The 23,772-nt window shown below is 37.4% G+C and overlaps 1 protein-coding gene across 1 annotated transcript in view; it reads right to left on the reverse strand.

The window, feature by feature from the left end:
• palm1a (paralemmin 1a) overlaps window positions 1–23,772 on the reverse strand; it is a 33,955-nt gene that overhangs the window by 4,060 nt on the left and 6,123 nt on the right. Inside the window, exons 2-6 of the mRNA XM_063012639.1 lie at window positions 17,223–17,268; window positions 15,619–15,699; window positions 7,357–7,484; window positions 6,359–6,467; window positions 4,933–4,963 (exon numbers count right to left, since the gene is read on the reverse strand). Of these exons, the coding sequence (XP_062868709.1) occupies window positions 4,933–4,963; window positions 6,359–6,467; window positions 7,357–7,484; window positions 15,619–15,699; window positions 17,223–17,267 (394 nt within the window). The 5' untranslated portion in view covers window position 17,268. The remainder of the gene's footprint in view (window positions 1–4,932; window positions 4,964–6,358; window positions 6,468–7,356; window positions 7,485–15,618; window positions 15,700–17,222; window positions 17,269–23,772) is intronic.

The raw sequence follows: 23,772 nt of genomic DNA on the forward strand, positions 1-23,772 counted from the left end.
AATTCATGGACAAAAATTTATGGACACCCATACAACTGAGTGACTTTGGTTAGGTCTGCCACACCCAGTATTAAGCTGGAGGTGCTTTTAAAAAGCATGCGGCCATGCAATCTTGTAGTTTTATCCTGCCACCATTAAACTAAAGCCCTTACTGGGCACCTCTGAATATATATGAAAATGCACTGACCTTTGAGTAATTTTTTTACAGCTCTTAATATTGGATATTATTTTGTTTTGTACATTACAGATAAATACAGTGTAAAGTGTAATTAAGTGTGATTTTATTTAGTAGGCTTTTTAATGTTCTTTTGTTAAGCATTTTTTAGCAAGTGTATGCTGCTATGACAACAGCAGCACCAAGGCAACCCTTAGGAGCCATGGCAACCCTAAATTTAGTGACAGAATCTAATCTAAAAATAACCTTCATAATAAATAAGACCTCTGCAATTCGGCTTGACGTGTGGTGGAGGACGGTTGCACAGATTTTAGGACACAGACATGCATGCAGACACATTGAGACAAAAACTATAGATGGAATCATTAGTAGTTTTATACAACAAATAGAGGACAATAACTGATGGCTTGAACATTTTAGCAAGTAAGCCATTCACTATATGGCCAAACGTATGACCCCTGACCATAAGCTTGTTGAATACCATCATCAACATCATCATTATTACCATCATCATTATCAACATTATAACCATCATGCCCGTTATTATAGAGTTTCCCCTCCCTCTGTTTTGTGTTTTTTATCAGCCTGTACTCTTCTGGGAGGTGCTTTCCACAATATTTTGGAGTGTATCGGTGGAAGTGTGTGCCCATTCAGTCAAAAAAAGCATTTAGAACATCAGTTAGATTTGAAGGCATTTGCATTTGATGTTCCAATTTATCCCAAAAGTCTTCAATATGATTATGGTCAGGACCATCTTTATGAACCACATCCCTCACTCTCTTAGAGTTTAATGGGTGAATCAAATTTCCAGAACAATGCCACCTAGCCAAATGCATAATGCCAACTGAATGACATGATGGTAGTTTGTTTTATGGTTTGGGATGAGTCTCTAGTAAAGAATTCCTGCACAAAACAAAATATATTGCAAAGTTTGATTTGAAACAACTGAACTGTCCTGTACAATGCTGTGACTCTTACTCACAAAACAACCCCAGATGAGATGACTAAGAACAATGAGTCTGCGGGTGAATTTCCCCAGTTATGTTAATTCTAGGTAGAAATTGCTGAACCAGCACATGAGTGATCCATGCACTATATAGTGTGTAACTATACCTTTAATTGTCAACTAATTATATATACTATTTACTAATGGTAGACTGTGGATTAAAATGCATCATCAAGATTCATTGGCTGCTGTATTCTTATGCTCATCTTTAGAAGGAGGAGAACTATCTTGGTAAAGTCTGGATCAGTCAAAATGTGTGTCCACATACTTTTGGCCATGTAATGTATTTACAAAAGCTCTCGCATCAACATGTATTGTTGTCCCATGCTAAAAAAAGTTCTAATTATTTTCTAATACGAGCTGAGGCTGCCTTTTTGCCCTTAAGCACAACTCAAATAAATGAAAACGTCTGGGAAATAAATTGCAGCTACTTAAAAGTCTCAAGGCATTGAATATATCTCTTATTAGGGCTCTTAGAGACAGGCAGACATGGCTATAAGTGCTGTAAGTACTAATAAGTCCTTCACTTTCTCAGGGTAGTTGAGTTGCCCTTAAGTGCCCTTTACCATTTACTTTCTTCTCTCCAGGCAACCATGTCATACATTAAATTAAATGTTTGATTGAGGACAATCTGAGGTCTCATTAACTGAAACCATCTTGAACCCACTAAAACTACTGCCAAAAAATCATTCTGAAACAAATCACACATCAAACACATCAAGTGTCCAATAACAATGTTTAACTTCTAAAAACAGCTAAAGGCTAATGACTAATTCAGACTTTATATGTTTACATTTGGAGTAAAAGTTGTATGTAATTGTTTTGTATGTAAACTTTTGATATCAGATGAAAATACTCCAGGACAGATGGAATGTCTATATTTGTCATATATACATATACATGTGTACAGTACAGTACAATGAAATTCTTTTTCCAGATGTCCCAGATTCTTAGAAAGCAGGGGTAAGAGCGCAGGGTCAGCCAATGTATGGCGCCCCTGGAGCCGAGAGGTTAAGGGCCTTGTGGAGTCAGAATTCAAACCCACTACCTTTTAGTTACCAGCCATACCATTTAAACAATGCAATGGCAATGCAAGTGATACTGGAATGTTAAACTTGAACTTGGGACTAACTGTGAAAAAGGACTACTTGCAGGTATTCATGGAATATTGATAGATCATGTCTTCCCCCAAAATTAAATATAAATGTATATAGTAAATAATACATAAACAATAAATATGTATACAACATAATAAAGACTACCTATGCTCAAAACCAACTTTTATTAGTTTATTGGGCACTAAATACACAGTACAATATATTCTACATCAGTTTAACTCAACTCAACTCAACTTTATTTAAAGAGCACTTTAAAAACAACAACAGCTGTGACAAAGTGCTGTACATAGATAATTATAAAACATAAAACAAACACTATTTAAGGATACGTTAAGATCCTATCTCTGCGTGAGCTACAGTGGTGATACACTCACCTGCTCTCATCATGTCAAAGTCACCTCTGGATTTCTCCAGATGAGGGCTGACGTGAACTTTGATCTCTCTGACCTCTAATAACGGTCATGAAACAAGGATATGAGAAGGAAAGGAGGACAGTGTGATGAAAGATAGACAGAAGACAGAAGAACAGATGCTGCAGGAACATGATGACAGAAGAAGGCAAACTTGGGCCTTAAAGATTTGTTCAAGCATTGATATCTAATGTTTGATTGGATTAAACTAATATAAGGTGGTTGTCTAGTTACTAATATTTAGCTGCTGCAATGCTGAATCGTTTACTCCTAAAATAGAGAAATCAGACAAATATGATCTGTCTAGAGCTCTGTACTGAAATTCTACTGTCCAACCTTTACAGAGTTTATATTTATTTATTAGCCATACAAGGCTTAAAATGAACTCCCAGCCACTTGCTAATTGTAAGTAGAATTTGGCACTGCCAGAAAACAGGGACAATCACACACCAATTTAGGGTTCGTTTAAATTAAAACTTACACAAAATGTTTGGTAGTTTGTTAGTATTACAAATCCTGATTATAGAAAAGATGTGTAAAATGCCATTACACAGAAAGAAATGCAAAGACAAGATTATGTAAGGTTTATCTTACTCGCGTCACTGTTTTTTGTAAATGCATATTCTTTAATGTACACACTAATGTAACAGCTACAGCTTTATGAGTTTAAAAATGTTTTGCCCAACAGCAAAAGACTGCTGCAAGAATTGTCAATACTTCCCCCTTTACAGTGCATAATATCATCAAAATAATCACCAAATGCAAAGAAGCTAATACTTTCCAATTCCTGTCTCCTTTGACTCATTAGACAACACTGTTTCTGCATCCACAAAAATGCAAATGAATGCACAGTAGACGTTTTTTCTCTGGGATCTAGCATACCTGACCTAGACTAATTCAAAGCTAAAATGAGCACTGTGGTCTGACAGTTCATCAGAGTTTTAGAGTTTTCTAATGGACTTTATGTTTTCCAGGTCAAAGAATTAGTCTGTATTAGCAAATATGTGAGGGCACAATTCATGCCAAATGACATATAAATGTTTTAAAGCAACATATGCTGGTTTCTAGACAAAAAAATAGGAATGCTAAAGCTTTTTTTACATTAACTGAGGGTCTACAGAAACTGAGGAGATTATTGTGTTTCACAATTTCTTGATTTGTTTCTTGATTCTTTAATCTCACAACCATTAAATAAAGATATATTTTTACTTATACCTTGTTTAGCTAAGCCATGTTGAATAGCAAATAGTGCATTTAAAAATCTGAAAAGTATAACAGGAACAGAAACATTAAAAACACGTTTGTGTTTATGTTTAATGTAGCATTTGCTTTATGTTTAGTATTACATAAATTAAGTGTGTAGTTAATACATTACATACAAAAAAGGCCGTTCTTAATGCAGCAGTGGACTGTAGTTTCAAACCCATGTGACTATCTATATTTATTTCTAGCATGATGACTCCTCATGCAATGCCTTTTAAGTGCTCAACGGTCAAGCATGTTTAACAATGGTTTCTGACCCCGTCCAAGACTGAGATTTCTCTGGATTCTCTAAACCTTTACACAAAAAAGACTTTGGTGAATCCCCCTTTCATACCCAATCATAATAGCCTCACCTGTAAATCACTGTAATGTGAGCATACAATATTACTTTTTACTCTTATTTTGCCCTGTCCCAACTATTTTTGAGTGTGTTGCAGGCATCAGTATTCAAACAATGCTTATATTTGCATATTATATATGCAGTCATGTTGGTCAGCCAAAACAATAAAAGTAATTTCTTTGTATTTTACAAAATGTCCCAACTTTTCCCGGATTGTTTTTACACATATGTAGTGGCAGTGTATCAGTTAGTGAAAATGCTGACTGACTAGTAAATTTAGAAAAGAATTAACTACAGTGGCTGTTAAGCGACAAAGTTCATCTCACGGCCTGTTGTTCTGTACATGACCACTTTTTTTTTTTACACCTTTGACGTAACAGTTTTCATATCAAGATGTAGCTAAACTCAAACATACGATTTTATTGTGGCACCAGTTACACCAGTGATTACCTGTTCTTTGGCATTGTTTTTGTAATTAGTTACTGACGGACACCAGTAAGGGAGCCATGCACATGTTTAGTAAACAGAGTCCACTTACATACATTTGTAATAAACCAAGTATTACTGGCTTAATGAGCATGCCTGTATGATTAAAAAAATAAGGATTGAGCTTGAGTTACCTTTCACTGAGTCTTCCACAATCTGAGAGACCTTAAGAGAGAGAGAGAGAAATATTACATTAATCAGCAAATGTGATTAGAGGTCAATGTGGAAAGCATACAGAACACCACAAATATTAACAATTATTAAACATGGGACATTTAATGTGAGGCATTTAAATTAGATTCAGTTCGATTCAAAACACATCAACCTTTATCCACTTAATAAAAATGTTACACCCGTCCACATAAATCCGAATAAATTACAAAAATATTATTTTATAAAAAGCTATAGAGAGGACACGCTTCCGTAGACGTCATCAGTATTAACCAGCAGCAGTGGCCTGTGGATAAATATGTTCCACCCATGGGTCAGCCATGCCGAAAGATTGCAACATTTCGATCCAGGCCAATGAAACTTGCCGTAAGATAGGAAACGTTAAAAGTATTATTTCACTGCAAGATTTGAAACATCACTCTACTGTTCGGCCACACAACATCTACTTCTGCCCAATATACAAACTTTCATTTCATGTTCTTGCAGAGTCTCTATTTTAGTAGTGATAAAGGAGGTTTGGAATAAAATATATGTAATTTACATAAAAGTGAGTGGATTCCTGAGAATAACAGTGTCTAAAAGGTTTACAGTTTGGCTTCAGAGTGATACAACTATCCAAACAGTTGCTCTATCATTACAAGTTTGGCCTTCAACAATGCCACATCCATATATGAAGTCTAAAGAAAATGATTGGGTAAAATGATAGTGAACTTACGCAAATGTGTGCCTATATTTAAAAATATCGCACTTAGTTTCTTCTCCAGGCACATTCCAATACCATATAAACAGTAGAGATGGAGTGGCTGACTTCATGTCACAGAGGAAGCTTAGGGTAGACTGGTAGATGTTGTGTGACAGGAGAGATTCAGCTAATGAGTGTGAACTGACTACAAACTGAACTAGGAAAAAAAGCATGTTTACATATTTAGTGTTTAGGCACAAGAGTGTAAGTGAAAATAAGAAGATTAAAGATGATCAAATGGAATATCTTATCTCATATCAACATGAAATCTTCTAATTGAAGATGGTTAACAAATATGCCTAGAATTTCTGCTTCCAAAACAGGAAAAGGCTTAATTTCATAGAAAACACATGCTAATATGTAACCAATGTGTTTTGTACTAATGGGGAAGTAGATGTTGATTAGTTAACAAAAGCACAATTAGAGGTCATAATTCCAACATTGGAACCCTGTATGAAAAGTTGAGAAAGTCACTTTGAAATTGTTACTAATACAAAATGTCATCAGGTTAAAAACATTTTTAATAAATCCAATCTCAATGACATCCAATAAGAATGAAAGAAATAAAAACCAAAAAAGTCCAACAATTAATGCTGCCCAACATGTTAAAAAGCAAAGCGACCAATCTGTAAAGAACTCACACTTACCTGCTTGTCTGAAATCTTGGTTTCCACTTGCTCTGCCACGTCTGACAGGTTTTCTTTGGTAGATATTGCAGACACACCTGTCTCCAACTCCTCCAGTTCCTGTTCCAGTCTAGTACCAAAAAAAAAACAATACAATTGGTTTAAGAGTACAACAGCATCACTGCTACTATTTCTTGGTCCTGATAAACCTACAATAATTAAAGAACAATAATAGGTTAACAATAATGATATTCAATCCATAAAAACAATAAAAATGCTGAATAAAGGGGGACACGTTTGAAAGCAGTTTGCTGGTATGATGTATTTGTCAAGCTCTATGTTCACCCTACCTTTTTAATAGATGTAACAGCTTTCTAATGTAACTCGTTTACTTGCATGCCAGCCTGGAGCCAAAGCTTTCTTTCTTTTAATCTGAGCAATGAAGAGTGATGCCCACTCTTTCAAAAATCATGAACAAATTGAATAAGCAACGGCTTGAATGGATTCATCTTAAGGTTTGATGCATGGAGGTGTTATAATAACTGTAGTGATTGGGTAGCACTAGGTGCACTTAATGGGTGCTGCCAGCTTTCATTTATAAATAAATTTTTCCTGGCCAAAAAATGTTAACAGTCAGGAATGTCGTATGATTTACCATATTACAAATGTTACTAATACCACCATGCTGTCACTGGTGGGCTTTTACGCAAGACCCTTGACCCTTAGTTCCTTTAATTGTATCCAATGTCAATTGTAAGTCACGTTGGATAAAAGCATTAACCAAATTTAACATTTAAATGTCTAACTAAATACAATCAGAGCTTGTAAAGGTACTGAATTACAAGTATAACGTTTAGGGACAGTTGGTGGCTTGGCAGGTAAAGCTACTATTGATTAAAAGGTTAAAGGTTAAAGCCTGCTGTTGCCGCCATTGTTAGGCCTTTAAAAATACTTTTAACCCAGGATTTTAAACCTTTGGCTGTTAGGTCTAGTGGGTTTCCTGTGTTAGTAGATGTTACCCGAGAATAGCCTCCTCCAGTTCTTTAGTTTTTGCTTCGTCTTCGTAAAGCTGTCTCTTTGCTTCATCTTCCTCTGAGCCAGCAGATGGAGTTCCATCCAGCAGCCATCTCTCTCTTAATGCCTTCGACTGAGGAAAGAAACAGACCGTTTAACTTTAGTACTTTATGATTAAGCTTATTTAGTATTCAATATTATAATACTCATTCTAGCTTTTTATTCTAGAAAGATAAAGAAAGCTGCAGTTAGGCTTTTGAAACAAGAGCATCAGAAAGCTGCTAAAAAGCTCATGAAGGAAGATAATGATCACTAAGCAATCTTACAAGATGGCCAGAACAGAAACAGAGCTACCAAAACACATTAAATCCTGCAAGTTAAGTTGCTTTGGGCATGTGATGAGGCACCCACATGACAACATTGGATGCTTTGTTATTACAGGACTTGTGGAAAGGCTCAGAAGACGAGGAAGACCAAGAATAAGATGGATTGACAACAACAATCTGATGGGGCTGGTCTGCTACAGGTGAGACAAGAAGAAATCTGTGCAGCCACCCATTGCAAGCCAACCCTAAATTTGCTTTAATTTTATAACTATAATTTTATCATCAATTTGTCCATTAAAATGGTGCACCAACCTAAAACTACCCAGGTTTACCTTAGAAATGAGTAATTCATGGCTTAAATCCTAGGTTCCAAAAATGTGGTCTGTAGGTTATGTGGCACATGAAATTTTGCCCTGCACTTCTGTATTTTACACCAATATTTACTGTACACTTTTGTATTTACACCATCTTTGAGAACTTTTGGCTATTATTGCAGCACATGGTGGCCCAGCGTACATGATTCTAGTCTACTGGCTTAAACGAAAGATGTCTGTTGAACATGCCGAAGTGTAATTTTCCTTTTTATACAGTAATATCAGGCAAAATTTTCTAAAACAGTGACAGGTGCACCTCTAAATGGCTAGGCTGTTCGACTGCAATCCTTAGACAATGCCAATCGTGTCTATGTAGACTCACGACCGGCCAGTGGAACCACTGAGGTTTAGACCCCTGATCCTAGTGATAGAGGGCTCGAGTATTTTACCACTGCTCCACTTGAGAACCCAAAGTGCACAAAATAAATGCATTTATTCTCAACATAACTGGCTACTTTTCACATTTCTCACAGAGATAAAATGTGCAATGCATCTTCATTAAACATACCTTGAAATGCTAGTTACCACAATCATGAAGTAAATAATTGTGCAGGATAACCACTTAGATGTGTAATCTATGCACCTGTGTTTAGGAGGTATTTGTATTTTTGTATGAATTTATGTCCATGCTCCCTCACATTTGTTGTCTCTCTGCAAGGATTGAGTGCAAAAGCAATAGCTGCTAGTCAGTTAGCTTGGAGAGCACTAAGGGCAGCTAATACATCAACCTGCTATAAAGAAAAGCCATTAAGTGGTGCTGATGCCAGCTGAGCCCTAGTTCGCTGAACTCTGAGATATAAGAGTAATAATCCTCTGAGAGGTTCGTATTGGACACTGGGTGGGGCAGTCTGAATCTGTTGGCTCCAAAAAATTATCCAGGATCAGCTGTTAAACCCCTGCTATACATCACAATACATCACAACATCGTAATTAGAATGTATCAGCAAAACAATAGACAGCAGCTAAAGGAAGCACAATGTGTCTGTTTCCCTGTCAATTAGCAGACATCTGAGCTACTGTGGATTTAAATGTAGCTGAGAAGGTGTAAAAGACAGACAGGAAATGGTCATCCTGTTGAAAATAATGCAGTGCAGTGGACAGGCCTGGTCAGTGCCTGACTTTTTATTTCGATTCCAGTAAACCTGTAAGTAATACTAAACTTTTTCAGAACACTGCAATGAAACTGTGCCTGGTAGTGTAAGAGCAAAATTATGTAGACACCTGACCATGTGCTTGTTGGATATACTATTCCATGACCACATGCATTAATATTTAGTTGTTAATTATTATCTAGCCCATTCCACCTACTATTTGCCCATTCAGTACTGTTGTTCAACAGGAACATATATATATATATATATATATACACACATACATATAAATATCAATACAACATACGTAGCTGTTCACCTTTTATTCAACCTATGATTGTGTTCAGTTGGGGTCCTATATGAATATAATCCAATGCTGTACCAGGAGGGCTGCAGACTTGCAACGATCCCTTCTTGATGTGTGCAGTCACTGGCCAGTTCTTTAAACCAGTCAGCAGTTGATTCTCATAGATCTATACCATATGAAGAGTTATGCTTTGCCCTATGTATCAGCCCCACTCCTACTAGTTGAGTTTGGTATTGCAGCATCCAAAACCCTACCCCATTTTACCACTTTTGGAAAAGATACTTAGCCTGGATTGGTTGCATTATTTGTTAAGGTAGAATGTTTGTCCATTATTAGAACTTAGATAAGGATCAAATCACATTTTGAGTAATGAAAGCAGACAGGTTAATGTGTGTTTTCTTGAGGAATCGGACATGGATTGAGAAATCAGACATGGAATAATAAAGCTGTCACATAAGACAATTGGCAGCAATGAATGTAGACCACAACGGAGCGTCCTATCAAACTGAGTTGTATTTTTTGGCCATAGTTCAGCCCCTGCAGCCTTCTTGGCATAATACACAATGGACTGCTGGTCAGGGCCTCTCCAGCTGTTCCTGATCAAGATTTTGTAGATGTGCATCTGCTTCCCATCAAATGGGCAGTAAAACATCTAACTTCGACACAGAATATTTTGATTTAATAATTCTGCAGTCCTGTCTTTAATTTATATTGCTCTGTAAGCCACACGTCCCTGGTTCCAAAAAATATATTATCATGACATGAAGAATTGAAGACTCTGGGTCCATGGTGTTGCATAATATACAACACAGTTCATTTATTCCTCCCGTAGGAGCTTCTGTCGGAGTACACACAAGCACCCACGTACACAGACACACATCCTCTGCACTGATACAATGAGGGCTAAAATAGAAGACAAAGCTCTCCCAGCATGCATCCTGTGTCTGATCATTGTTCCAAAAAGGATGAAATAGACCATAAAAAACTTTTCAGATACGACCGAAAACATTGCTGAGATTACAAACCTGTATACAACAGCACATACACCAATAAAACCAAAGCAAGGCAATTAGCTTAATTAGCGTCCAGAGCTTTGACTTTCCTTTAATCAGGATGGGTTCATCAACTTGAATTTCAAAACAGAAGCCATGGAGCCAAAACACATAAATTGTAACTGCAACTGAAAAGCTCAATACTCCATGGCTCTGCACCACTTAGTGTTCCAGTTGTGCATAAAAAATTACAGCATACCACAATATTTCAGAATTATTATCTCTATCATCTTGTGTTCCTTTAATTTTGTTCAACAATATATTTTTTTTATAAAAAATGTTCACATTGGCAGTGATTTTCGAATCTCCCTAGTTCAAATCTCAGCTCTCCTACCGGTCAGCTGAACGCCATCTACAATTGTCCACCAGGTCTGCTGGATGGGGTCTTTAAACGCTGTGTAAGGACCCTGGTTAGCAGACCGAGGTATATTTGCCTGCTCCGTGCCCCTTCCGACACCTACTCAGTTCTCAACCTTTTCTTTTTCGCGCATGAGGCTCATCCACTACTGCACAGGCGAAAAAGAAGGGGTATAGAACTGCGCATACATCGGAAGGGGGCGTGGAGCAGACAAATATACCCTCTTTGAATGCAATCGGGATCCCCAGCAGCGGAAGACTACTTGGCTATGCTAAAATTATTCAGTTAGTTAGTTATTACCTCAAGTTAGCTGCTGGCTGCCTGGATTTATCAGATCTGCCTAGCTATTGTTGCCTAATTTCACTTGTTACAAACCAGTGTGAATTTCAGAGAATTACATTTCCACTCCATGGTCCATTGATAATGTGCTTTACACCACTTTAGCCACTCCATCCACTAAAGAGTAGGGATGTAATGATACACTCTACCCACGATGTGATACGATTCACAATACTGGGTTCATGATACGACTTTTTTAAACAAAATGAAATTGAAGACAAATTATGACAAAGTTTCCTTTTAATATTTCTCTTAAAAAAATAAAATAAAATACTGTATTTGTGCTTATCTTTTATTTATCTAAATAATGAATGCCCTTTTATTTCTGAGGTAGGTACAAACTATGCCAAATAATGCTTATTGTGTAAAAAAACAAATCCCACATTATATAAATAAATGAATAATACAAATAAAGAAAGTATCCTCACATGAATGAATTTGGCTGGCAACTTTGTGAAGCGCTGTCAACCAGGTGAGGTGAATAGCGCCAGATCCCTCTGCTGTTTAAAGTGAATATCGATCCATCTTAAATGAATAACCGATTCGAATCGTGGCACATGTGCACCGATTTTTAACTGTCTTGTGGTGCATCGTTACATCCCTACTAAAGAGAAACATTTGTGAACACTACTGCAATATTCAGGCCTATTTATAAGCATATGTGGCCGACTTGTCTGTTTCAGTAGAAAAGTGCAGTTCTAGTTAGGGCTGTCGCGGTGAAAGAATTTCCCCTTGCGATATTCAACCTGTCTCAATATCGCGGTATGCGGTAATATCGCCATTTTTTAATTTTTAATTTTTATTTTTTTAATTACTTAATTAATCTGGATTTTAGAGCTATATAAACAAGCTTTATTGTTAGGCTATGATTCGGTATATTATTGCTTTATAATGACAAAGATGAGACAGCTTTAAGACCAATGAAATGCGTGTTTATTGTTAGAGCAGGGATGCGCGTCTTTTCTCTATTAAAAAAGGTTTAAATTAAGCTTCTAGCCTAGGCTAGATATACACTGTGAAACGAAAAAAAAGTGTTTAGGCTAAATATTTTAAATGCACATCCAATTAAAATATGGTAAAAAAAAAAATAGAATAAAGAATAAAGTCTGTAAGAGTTTAAACCTGCGTTATCATGCGCGCTAGAAGAACCAACACGTTCATCTGATGTGGTTTAGAGAGGATCTGAGTGGGGTAGCGATGTTCCCCTCGGCACTAAAACTCTCTCTGATGGGGCTCGTTACACTAATACACGTGTACTGTACCTGCATGCAACTTTACAATGCGACAAACTATCTATTTAGTAGGTATAATTAACATAACAATATATACTACATTTCAAGTTATTATTCGTTTCAATACATTTTTATTCAACAAAAAAATACATTTAAATCATTCCAGCAAGCCAGCAAGAGAATATTTGCAGGCTGCAATGCCATATTAACCATCATTAAGTGTTTTAGTACACCAAGGCTGTTTGAATATAGTCTAAATTACAAGTATTGAGTGTGAACTCAATTTAATCATTAATAAACTTGCCTATAATTCCTGTTGCGATTGTTTACATTTTAAAACACAAAGCCTGACACTCAGCAGCAACGCATGCGAACAGGTTGCGGGAAAATGTCGCTCTTAGCTCATTTTCATTATGAATTTATTTAACATTTATTACGCCCGAATGTAAGCGTATAAAACAAGATGGACCCTGCAACAATAAAAAAAAAGAGAAGAAAGAAACAAAAAACGTGAACACCGCGGTGTTGCGGTTGCTTGGCATGCCCTGCGGTTGGCTGGTCTATACCGCGATATTTCAAAATTGCGGTTAGCGCGACAGCCCTAGTTCTAGTAGGGCACTATTGGAAAAAAACCTGGATAAATAGCATCCCATGATACCACAACATCAAAAATGACTAATTTGTAGTATGGAAACTGCATTGTATTTTTTTATTTCCACAGTAGCAACTGCTAGCAAAGGGCGAGCGTAAAATCAGAATCACACTCTATTAAGAAAAAGGTGTCCTACATATTTGTAGTGTGTCATATGATTTACTTCAGTCAGTCTTCTCTCCAAGAGCTTGATGCCCACAATTCACTTAGTGTTCACATCCCTCCCTCCCATCCTCCCTCCCTCTCTTTTCTTTCACTGCATTTTGCTGACTGTGAATGTTCGCTCCATGGAAACTGCTAATGGAGAGTTTTTGGACCTTGTGCAAAAGTTGCTCTTTAAATTTTGATCAGGAACAAGCATTTTACCTCGCTAATCATTTATCTACCATCATACCAGCATTATGCAACCGTTCAAGTGCTATGAATGTTCGAACACTACACTGTCACTAAGACCTACTTAGCAAGAGGAAGCATTGTCCCCCTGATTCAAACAACACAGGATGTCCTACCACCCCCCACCCACGATCCCCAAAGTGACTCTTTATTTTTCTGTGTCTGACAGATGAGTGTCCTTGGCTGAGCTAGTACCTCAAGGACATTTTTACATAAAGATGCCAGAATCTGTCACAACACCTTTAAAACTGTTAAGACCAGTTTAGTGTAATGTAGTATGGTGCATTGTTGCCAAGAATTTACTGGCACTGGTTGGCAGGCTTGAAACAACAAGGCCCTCAGAAATAAACAACTACAAGCAAAAACTGGGCAGTACAATTCTTTTGCTAATCAAGTATAATTTTAAACTGGCATTATTTATCTTTGTAACTGGCATGATTTCTATATTTCTGTTCATCAAGTTGCAAAACCCAGTTTGGTTTGCAGTGTGCATGTGTTTGCTTGTGGCTGGGAGTCGATCCAACGAGTCTGGATTTCTATATTCTAGACACAACAAACTAAAAATCTGTCTTAAAACATTTGCACAAAAATAGATTTGCTTCGTAAACAAACTTTGTGATGATTTTTATTTTAAACTTTTAGCTTTATAAACTGTCTGTGTTTTTGCTTGAATGTTTCAGTTACCTTAAATGTGCACCAACACATCAATGCTTAACTGGTGAAAATAGTAAAACAACATCTGAAATCAAAGCAAGTGTATCAGAAGACAGTAAAAACAATACCCGGCAGCTGTAACCTAGTGGTTAAGGTACTGGTCCAGTGATCAGAAGGTTGCTGGTTTAAGCCCCACCAATGCCAGGTTGCTGCTGTTGGGCCCTTGAGCAAGGCCCTTAACCCTCAATTGCTCAGACTGTATAATGTAACTGTAATGTAAGTCGCTTTGGATAAAGGCGTCTGCTATGTGCCGTAAATGTAAATGAAAAACCCAGAGCTGGGTTGGTTTGTTTACGTTCCTCCAACTATTTTTAGGCCCAACCAGTGAAGACCTTCATGATCTTTACTGCTTTACTGCTCCTTGTTGAATGGTTCTATATGGTTCTATACCAGAGGTGGGCAATGACATTTTCCAAGGGGCGACATAAGAAACTGTGACTGTTGTGGAGGGCAGAACCAATAAGGTGAACTTAATTCTGCTCAATATTACAATCCAGACAACAAAATACAGTGAGAGGAAAAAATAGCCATAATTTTATTGCTGACTCATTGTTTTATGAAAAAATTAATCATAGTTAACTACATTTCTTAGTAACCTTACATTAATATCTAACTACATGACCGGGCTTCGAGTGGGGGACCATTGGAGGGGGACCAAATCAACCAGGAAGGAGGGGGGATCTGCCATTCTGCCGTTTCTGTCATATCAACAACTGATGGGAACTGATGATTTCTAACACTACACAAAGCTCATATGTGGATATTTTTTTAATTTTTACATTATATTGGGGGAAGGGCATTTTGAGCTTATCTAATTATTGGAGGTGATATGTCCCCCTACTCTAGATTGTGATTGCACCCTTGATTCAGGTAATAGTGATTCAAGTGGCATAGAGTCAAAGCAATGCATAAAAATGAGGCATGATGCAGTTCAGTGTGAAATGCCGGTGATTGGCTCTGTATGGTGTGAGTGTCCGACATAATAAACAGCACCGGCTCTCTACACGTCCAGCACAGACATTTAAGGTGTCACGTACTTGTCATCTGATAGCGTGATCGTTGTGTAAAATAGATGTAGCTTTTTCAAGTAGCTTGTGCAATGCTGAGAATTCTAAAAAGTTCAAAATGTTAGGTGAACTGATGCTGCACAATGCTTCGTTAGTCTAAAACAATCAACACAAGTATAAAGTATCTTGCTTTGCATTATTAATTGCAGCATGAAACATTTTGGAACAGAACATCCTGTGTATCTGAAAGCGTTTGCATTCACGTGCTTGTATACATGGACATCCATATAAAAACAACATAATTAGATTAGAAATAATAAGATTAAAATATTCTTATTGTTAATTTACAGCCGTTTACTGTTCTGTTATTCAAGCCTCAGTTCCTCTGCATTCAGTTTATCTGGTTATGATTGATGTCTTACCTTGAGGTGCTGCAGTTGTCTGCGGTCATCCTCCAGCTGCCGTCTTTTGTTCTCTATCTCTGTTTGTTTCTTCCTCTTCTCCTGAGAGCAGAAAACATGACAGAAATTCACTTGAGGTACATAATATCGTACACACAACCCAAACCATGCTATCTAGATCTAATTCAAATTGAAAATTGAATCTGTGGCAAATTTCTTCAAGCAAGAATTATTTTCCATTGCTTTTTAAGATAACATTATAATGCAATCAAGGCCCATCCAGGCACACCCAAACAGCTTTTAAAATATCAATAAAATCCATTAGGTCTAATTTTAAATTCATCTCTTAGATGCTCATCTTTTTCAGGGACTGTGGGCTTTTTAGAATGTTCTTTTCTAATGACTTTAAATTCATGACAGACCAATTTTTGGTGGTTCTCTGATTAAGGCTGGCCATACTTTGTACTTACTAACAATATTTGTCCAGATTATCTTAGGGCTTGAAGTAGTTTTGTAAATATTTATTGATTTGTGAATATATTCGATTGATTTACCGCTTGTAATGTTTGTGGCTTAGTCAAATGGATGCAGTCAAAAATATTGACAAAAAAGTAGCATTAGTCATGATGGTTACATTATTGTTTTACCCATATTACAATACCCAGGAAGAAGGAGATGAAGCAAATTTGCTCTATTGCTTTGTTAACCAATATATCCAAGTTTGTTTCTCTCTTTTTAAATCTCTGATATTAATATATTGTAATTATTTCTTAGTAGTGCAATGTCTTTACGTGAATTAAAGTATGAAAGCACTTAAATATCCACTTAAATTCACAAATATTTACAGCACATACAAATTATATACATACATATGCTTATATACTGTACGTACATAGTGTACATATCTACATAAACTATTACATCTATACTTTCTAAGACATTCTAATTTCTTTGCCTTGTTTTTCCTCTCCTATATACAGAATGGTATTTTTCCATTAATTATTTCACCAAATGGTGTTTTAAGGAAAGAAAAACAGACAGACAGAGCTTTTTTTGAATATTACTTTGTCTTATCAAAAGACTGTTTAACCACTAAAAGAATCATCAGAGTTGAAGGAACCTAAGCAATAAGATAAGATAAGATAAGACATTATTGATCCCCTTGGGGAAATTAACTTGTTACAGCAGTATGAAAAAAATACAGCCAAGTGAAAAAATTGCACTAATAGTGTGTAGTTATTTACTCAAAATAATATTACCTTTAAGAACCTTTAAGTGTTGTACATATATTATCATAAAATATAATTTAAACATGTAAAGAATATATTGAATATTGCACTTATTGTAATATATTACATATTGCACTTTTTTGTATTGCACCATAGACATGTCAGTGACATATTACATATTATAATTGTAAGCCCTGATGGCTGCTGGAATAAAATATAATATATTGCTTAGGTACCTTTATCTCTGGTCAACATTTTTAGTTTTTGTTGGGTTGGCTCATCTATTGACTTCCCATCAACACAGAAATCAGTTGGGTCAATGTATGTTTCACAATTTGCGACCACAGCAAGTCCAACATCTATCAAAAACCATGTGAAATAACCAGTGTCACTTACTGCTATTGCCTGGAGCCTCTCCTGCTGTGACAACGCCTCAGACATCCTGCCGAGAGAGAGAGAGAGAGAGAGAGAGAGAGAGAGAGCAAATTAGAATCTCTGAATGGGACGACAAAGTGAGAAGGAGGCCTGTTTCCCTCTCTGAGGCAATCTGCTGTGTTTTCGTTTCAGCGTCCGGCTTTTTGGTGAATTTTCATTAAACTTAGTGAGAAACTGGAAGGGAGTTCAGCTCCTTCCTTTTCACTCCAGTTTTTCTCAGTTTACACAATGGCAGGTACCTTTACAATCTTCCTGACAGTTTTATTTTTAGGAATTCATGCTGCCTCTTACATCAGTCTATACTGTATACTGCTTTCTTCCTGTATATTAGCAGTATAGAGCAGCAGTTCTCAACCTTTTTTTCTTTTAGGCCCCACTGTGAAAAAAAATTCTGGGGCCCCCTTGACACAGGTAATGATATTATTCTTGCACATGGGGCCCCCATGACACAGGTTATGATATTATTCTTACACATTCAGCAAGAATGACAAAAGATATTGTGTTCTTGTACATGGGAAGTTTGATGGATCCATGTTGAAGGTCAATATCTTGGTATTTTCTGATCTTGGTTTATGCAGTGGGTTTATTTCTGGGTCTGCTTTAGCAGGATGTGCATCTACAATCGAATCAGAATCATTTCTAGTCTTCATTCGTTAATCTTTGAATTTCTGAGGAGGGCAAATCAAATATGTATCCATTCTCAAAGACCCAAAGTAGGCTATAGATTTATGACATCACAAGATCTTAGGCTAACAGTCTACTGATTTTCCAGTCCCACTACGTGTGATTATTTTTTACTCTTTGCAATCAAATGCAATGGGACCCCCCTCTAGGTACACTGAGGCCCCTTAGTGAGCCACGGCCCCCTGATTGAGAATCACTGGTATAGAGGAAGTATACGTATTAGCACATATGCAATGTAGAACCACTCAACAGAAATTTACTGATTTAAATTTCAGATTTAGCCATTTCAGAATCCAAGCGCTGGTGTGCTAGCGGATTTATTTATTTATATATTTATGATTTAGCAATTAAATATCCTCTATTTGATATTGTTCTATGTATTCCTTGCCATAGTGCATAGGTATCAGTAACTAGCAATGTTTGAACTTTCTTGGAACGTATTTACTAAAGCTAAAGTTTAAATGTCCTTCATGTTCTCTTCATGTGTCAACTGCGCTAAGTAACAAAACACATTTTTAGAACCCTTTTTTAGAATCTTTCCACAGGTGCAGCAAATTCTAGAGCTGACTCTATTTTCAAAAATCCTGCAGAGCTGCTATAACGAACAGCGCAATGTAAAAAGAACCCAGTGCGAGCGTTTGAAAGACGAGGAGGCCTGCCACGAGGGACAGAAAGAATGTGTGGATTCTGCCCGTGCCTACAACACCCCACAGTCAGACATGTGTTTCCTATCCTAATCCCCCCCCCACACACACACACTCCCTCAGCCTTTTAAGATAACCACTAGCATACACCACTTGTACAAACATGAGGCAGAGGTGAATAAGTCTAGAAAGAAATTAGCTACAACGCTGCTATTTCCGGCATGTCGTGGACATACACATGCATTCAGATCAATACCCTGATTTTCTAAAACAGATGGGAGTCTCGTGGTTATTTATTTCAGCTCTCTTCCACTTGTAAACACCAGTGCCAGCAATCTCTGCTCCTGGCAATGGCTGTTTGTCTGGACTGTAATCGGGTGTTAACAATCAGCATCACGTTAAATAAGCTGAGCTTGTGTTTGCAGATCCTGGTGCATAAAACAACCCCCGACTGGCTCGGCTGTGCCCACTCAGCACTTTTTACTCTGGCCTTGGTCGGCAGGACATGACAGGATGCAGCTCAAAATGGTGCAGCTGAATATACTCAGCTGCTGCAACATGTTTGATCCTACAAAAATTAAAAACCTCAAGGACTGAAGGGCAAATATTTATTATTTTAATCAATGTATTCATTCTCATCAACAACTTCACCCTTAGCTACTTTACCATAGGTCCAGTAGCTAAACAGTTAAGGTACAGGGCTAGTAATCGGAAGGTTTCTGGTTCAAGCCACACATCTGCCTGGTTGCCACTGATGGGCCCTTAATCCTCAATTGCTTGCATTGTATACAATCACAATTCTAAGTCGCTTTGGATAAAAGTGTCTGCAAAATGCCAAATGTAAATTAACACTGGGTGCAAGGCAGCAATATAGCCCTGACAGGGTGCCAATCCATCTCATGGCACTACATCCTAACACATTTACTGACCTACACCAAGTGGCAGTGTGAAGCAGCCAATCCACCCACACAGGCATAAGGAGAGCACACCCTGGCATCCTGCACTGCGCCCAGTGATTTGTGAAAACTTTGCAGTATGGCATGATGGCGTAGCTAGTAGTTACGGCATGAGAAAGAAGCCGCAGTTTGAAAATTGGCACCTTTATTCTTAACTTAAGTGTGTTGCAAATTACAAGGCCCATGGCAACATAATGCTTGCTTGACTGTGGACAGTGTCAACTGTGTTCTGGTAGCTTCTAATTTAAGGCATACATTTATATATAAATTAATTCGACATTGGTACAGTGGTACACGGATAGTGGGTAGAAGTAGAAGACTATCAGTCAGATGGTTGTGTTTGAATCCCGGCTCTGCCATGCAGCCAACCCTCTCGGGTCCATGGGCCATACTCTAACTGCAACTTCCAAACAAGCTGGAATACGCAGAATAAGATATATTCTAATTGAAAATGAAATAGTAACAATTTATGTATGAATAATATTGTATAGAGTATATATTATATATAGTCTTTACGTTTAATTCAAGAGCTACCAGTGCCAAGTTGAATTAAGCAATAAACCTTCACTTTTAGGAGTCTACAACCATTAATTCTGGGATTAAAAAGCACTGCACTGTTTCTACAAACAAATAATGTTGTTGATCTTTTTGGCATTACTATGGCACCTTAGTGCAGCTCATTTCTGCAGAGACACATTCAGGGTTATTGGATGAAAGTTATGGCATGAATATTACATAACTCTGCTCATGGGTGCACTCAGCATCTCAGCCCACTCTTCTCCCAGACAAACAGCTGCATGCTCAGGCATGCTCAGGGTCATTCTGGAAATGAGGATCATATGGCTGTCAATTTTGGGGGGGGGGGGGGGGGGGGGGGGGGGGGTAGTGTTGAATGTGTCACTGCTATTTCAGTAAAAAGTGTTAAAAATAACACATTTCCACTCTGTACACAATAGGACTGGGTAATATTGCCACATTTTAGGATCCAGTAGGGATCTAGTCCTAGAACTAGAACTGTAATCCTCTCAGCCTGCCAATTATTTGAGCATGCACATACAACCCCCTCACTGGAACTGTAAGTAAAATACTTGCTAGATGAAGCAGGAAATGACTCTAGGATTAGGTTATTGATTCATTTATCATAAAACAGAATCAATAGATAAAACTTTTGTCTTTACTGCTGCCAGTTCAGGATTTGAAACATAAGGTGAAACAAGATTGAACCCTGGCGTGGGTTTTCGGGACTGGAGAGCTCTGCTTCAATTAACAATGGGTTTAATTTACATCAGAACTGGGAGGCAGGAACTCAGATGCATCACACATGCATCTACTGAACCTTTTAAACAGTTTGGTATGTTCAAGCATCAAGAGATCATGAATAGATTTGTAGTCCAGATTTCTTAAATTAAGATTTGAACACTGTATAGTCAAAGTATGTGGATTTATCAGATTTTTTTTCTCTTTTTTCTCTCCGATTTCCCCCCACAATTTTCAACAGCCAATCGTTGCTCATGTGGCCGCCCAGCCCAGCTGGATGGCAGAGCTGAGATTCGATACGATGTATGGAACTGGTGTGTACATATCAGATTTTGGTACTTCATGGATAGATATCAAGAGTGTCAGAGTTCCACTATTCAACAGTACTTCAAACTAATGAACTCATTAAAGTAGACCAGCACTAGTTTTATGGATGTACACCACAGAGCCAACATATGTAAAACACTTGACCATTAGGTTATTGGACATTCCATTACTAAACCATTAATTTAGATTACCCCCCCCCCACACACACACACACATTACTGAATAATTGATTGATTGATTACTTTATTGATCCTCTAAGGGAAAATTGCAGTGGAAAACAGCAGCAATTCACAAACATCACAAGCATCATCACACTAACACATTCATGTAGTGCAAAATGAAATAAAATAAAAAATGAAAGATGTAATTTAATGTAAATATGATATATATAAAATATAAAATATATAAGAATATAAAAAGTAAAAAAAAAAAACATAAAAAGTCAAAAGAGTAAGAGAAGGTGCAGTAAGAGTCAGGTGAGGTTAGGCTCTGAAGTTGGACAAAAATGTGTCTTACAGGTGGCATTCCAAATCACCCCAAAGCTTTTCAACAAGCTTGAGGTCAGTGCTCTCTGCAGTGAAGTTTATTTTTGTCAAACTATGTATTTATTGACCTTGCCTGAACAGAAGATGCTTTCCTCAAATTGTTGAAAGTATTTAATTAATTTAACTAATTGATAACTGATGTTAAACACATGTTGGCAATGGGTGTGACTGAAACAACTCAATAAACAAAAAGGAAATCTACAAACCTTTAACAATATAGCATAAATAGACCCATACAAGCGTTCTTTATCCCTGCCTATACTGTATGCTATAAGGGTTGCAGGTCAATTTACAAGGCATTCCAACATTGCTCTGGATTGCTCAATGCTGTTAATGTAAAATAAATGTCTTCAAGACAGATTTCCTTAAGGATTCGACTTTACTGTATTGCCTCTACTATAGCTCTCGATTCTGCTGTCAATACCAGGAAATACAGGAATGTAAAGCATTTTTCTTCCCCCTAGAAATACATTCAGAAGTACTAACTGAGCTAAAGCAAAGTCTCTACACTTCTTTAAGCAGTCCTTTTTGGGGCCACCCACTTGAGAGCCGCTTTCTCTATTCCTGTCTGGTTTACAATTAGATCTTTCTTTTTAGCTGCTAGGTACAGATTTCACAGAGGCAACCGGTCTGAGCAAAGATGACAATGTGCTGAACGAAGATAAACAAGACCAATGCTGATAGCATTGTGTCAATATGACCCACATTTAGTCTGTTATATACTGAACATAAGTCTCATGGTAGGGCTTTGTCAGAAAAATCTCCGTACCAACTGCAAAGTATTTGTATTGAGTTGTTGACAAATTGATCGGACAAGGTAATATTTTTCAAAGTTAGTCTAAAAATGATGGTCTAAATACTACATAAATATTACTTCTTTTTCTTTTTGTAATTTAAAACAAGCAGTGATGATGCTGCCGCTCAATGCAGGGTGATGAGCAATCAGCAATTTGGGCCATGAGGTGAAAAGTCGCTGCCAGTGTAAACGCAGGGTTATGGGTGGGATCCGCTTTGGAAAATCACGCTGCCTCTGGGGCACTCTGCTCTCCCTAGAAAGCTAAAAAATGGTGGCAGCCAGAGAGAGAGCGGACCGAACCGAGCAGCCCAGTATCATGGCTTCAATGAAAAGCAAGTGTGCTAACAAAGGAGCTGGCAAGTGTGAAAAGAAGTAACCATGATATATAGAAAAACTTTTCCATGAAGCGTATGAGATTGTCAATGAAGAGAGACTGACACATTAATAATCTGCATCTTTGTGCCCCCCTGCCGGACAAAAATGGCAACGCAAAAGGGCACGACCTCCAATGAGGGTCAGCTGCCGAACCACCTCAGCAGCTGCCACGTCATAAACTACATTAAATACAGACCCTCGACTTGAACATCTTTAGAATGGCAATTGTGAGCCAGATCTACTTGTCCTGACCTCACAAATGCTCTTTTTACTAAGCAGGCCTATTTTGTGGAAATTCTTTTTAGAGGACTGAAAGCTATCTTAATAATCCACTACTGGACGATTTTTGGCTTTACAGTTTGGCTGGAGCACTAGTGTCCTCCCAGCAATTACACTAATGTGTTTAAAAAATCCCAACAACACTGCTGCACCTGATACACTCATACGAGTGCAATACAAGCTACTATGTTAGAATCAAGTTTGTGCCATTGCAGAGCTTGAGCAAGGTGCACAACCCAACAATTATACATCTTTTGGAAAGACCTTTCGATTGATAAATCGGTACGAGCAAGACTACAGTCAGTAATTGTGTACTCACAAAGTTTATCTGTACAGTAGGTATAGCGTATAAACAAATTATTTAATTTATTTACCAAGTACATGTAACTAATAAAGTGCTCAGTGAGTGCACATTTTTACAGTCTACAGTGATGCAATGCACCATCAGTCTGATTATGCTTCCCATAATTAAACCTCATAAAACTAATAAATGTGACACAATAAATTCTGCTGAAATGTCACCACTGTTTACTATAGCGTTTAAGAATGAGTCAGCAATCATCTCACATGAGATGTATTCTGGCTTAATATATTCCAGGATACAGAGAAGCTAGCATGTCATCTGATCCCTTTGCTTGCTTGAGGCTC

This window comes from Trichomycterus rosablanca, chromosome 17 (genome assembly GCF_030014385.1).
Source record: "Trichomycterus rosablanca isolate fTriRos1 chromosome 17, fTriRos1.hap1, whole genome shotgun sequence".
Lineage (NCBI taxonomy): Eukaryota > Metazoa > Chordata > Actinopteri > Siluriformes > Trichomycteridae > Trichomycterus > Trichomycterus rosablanca.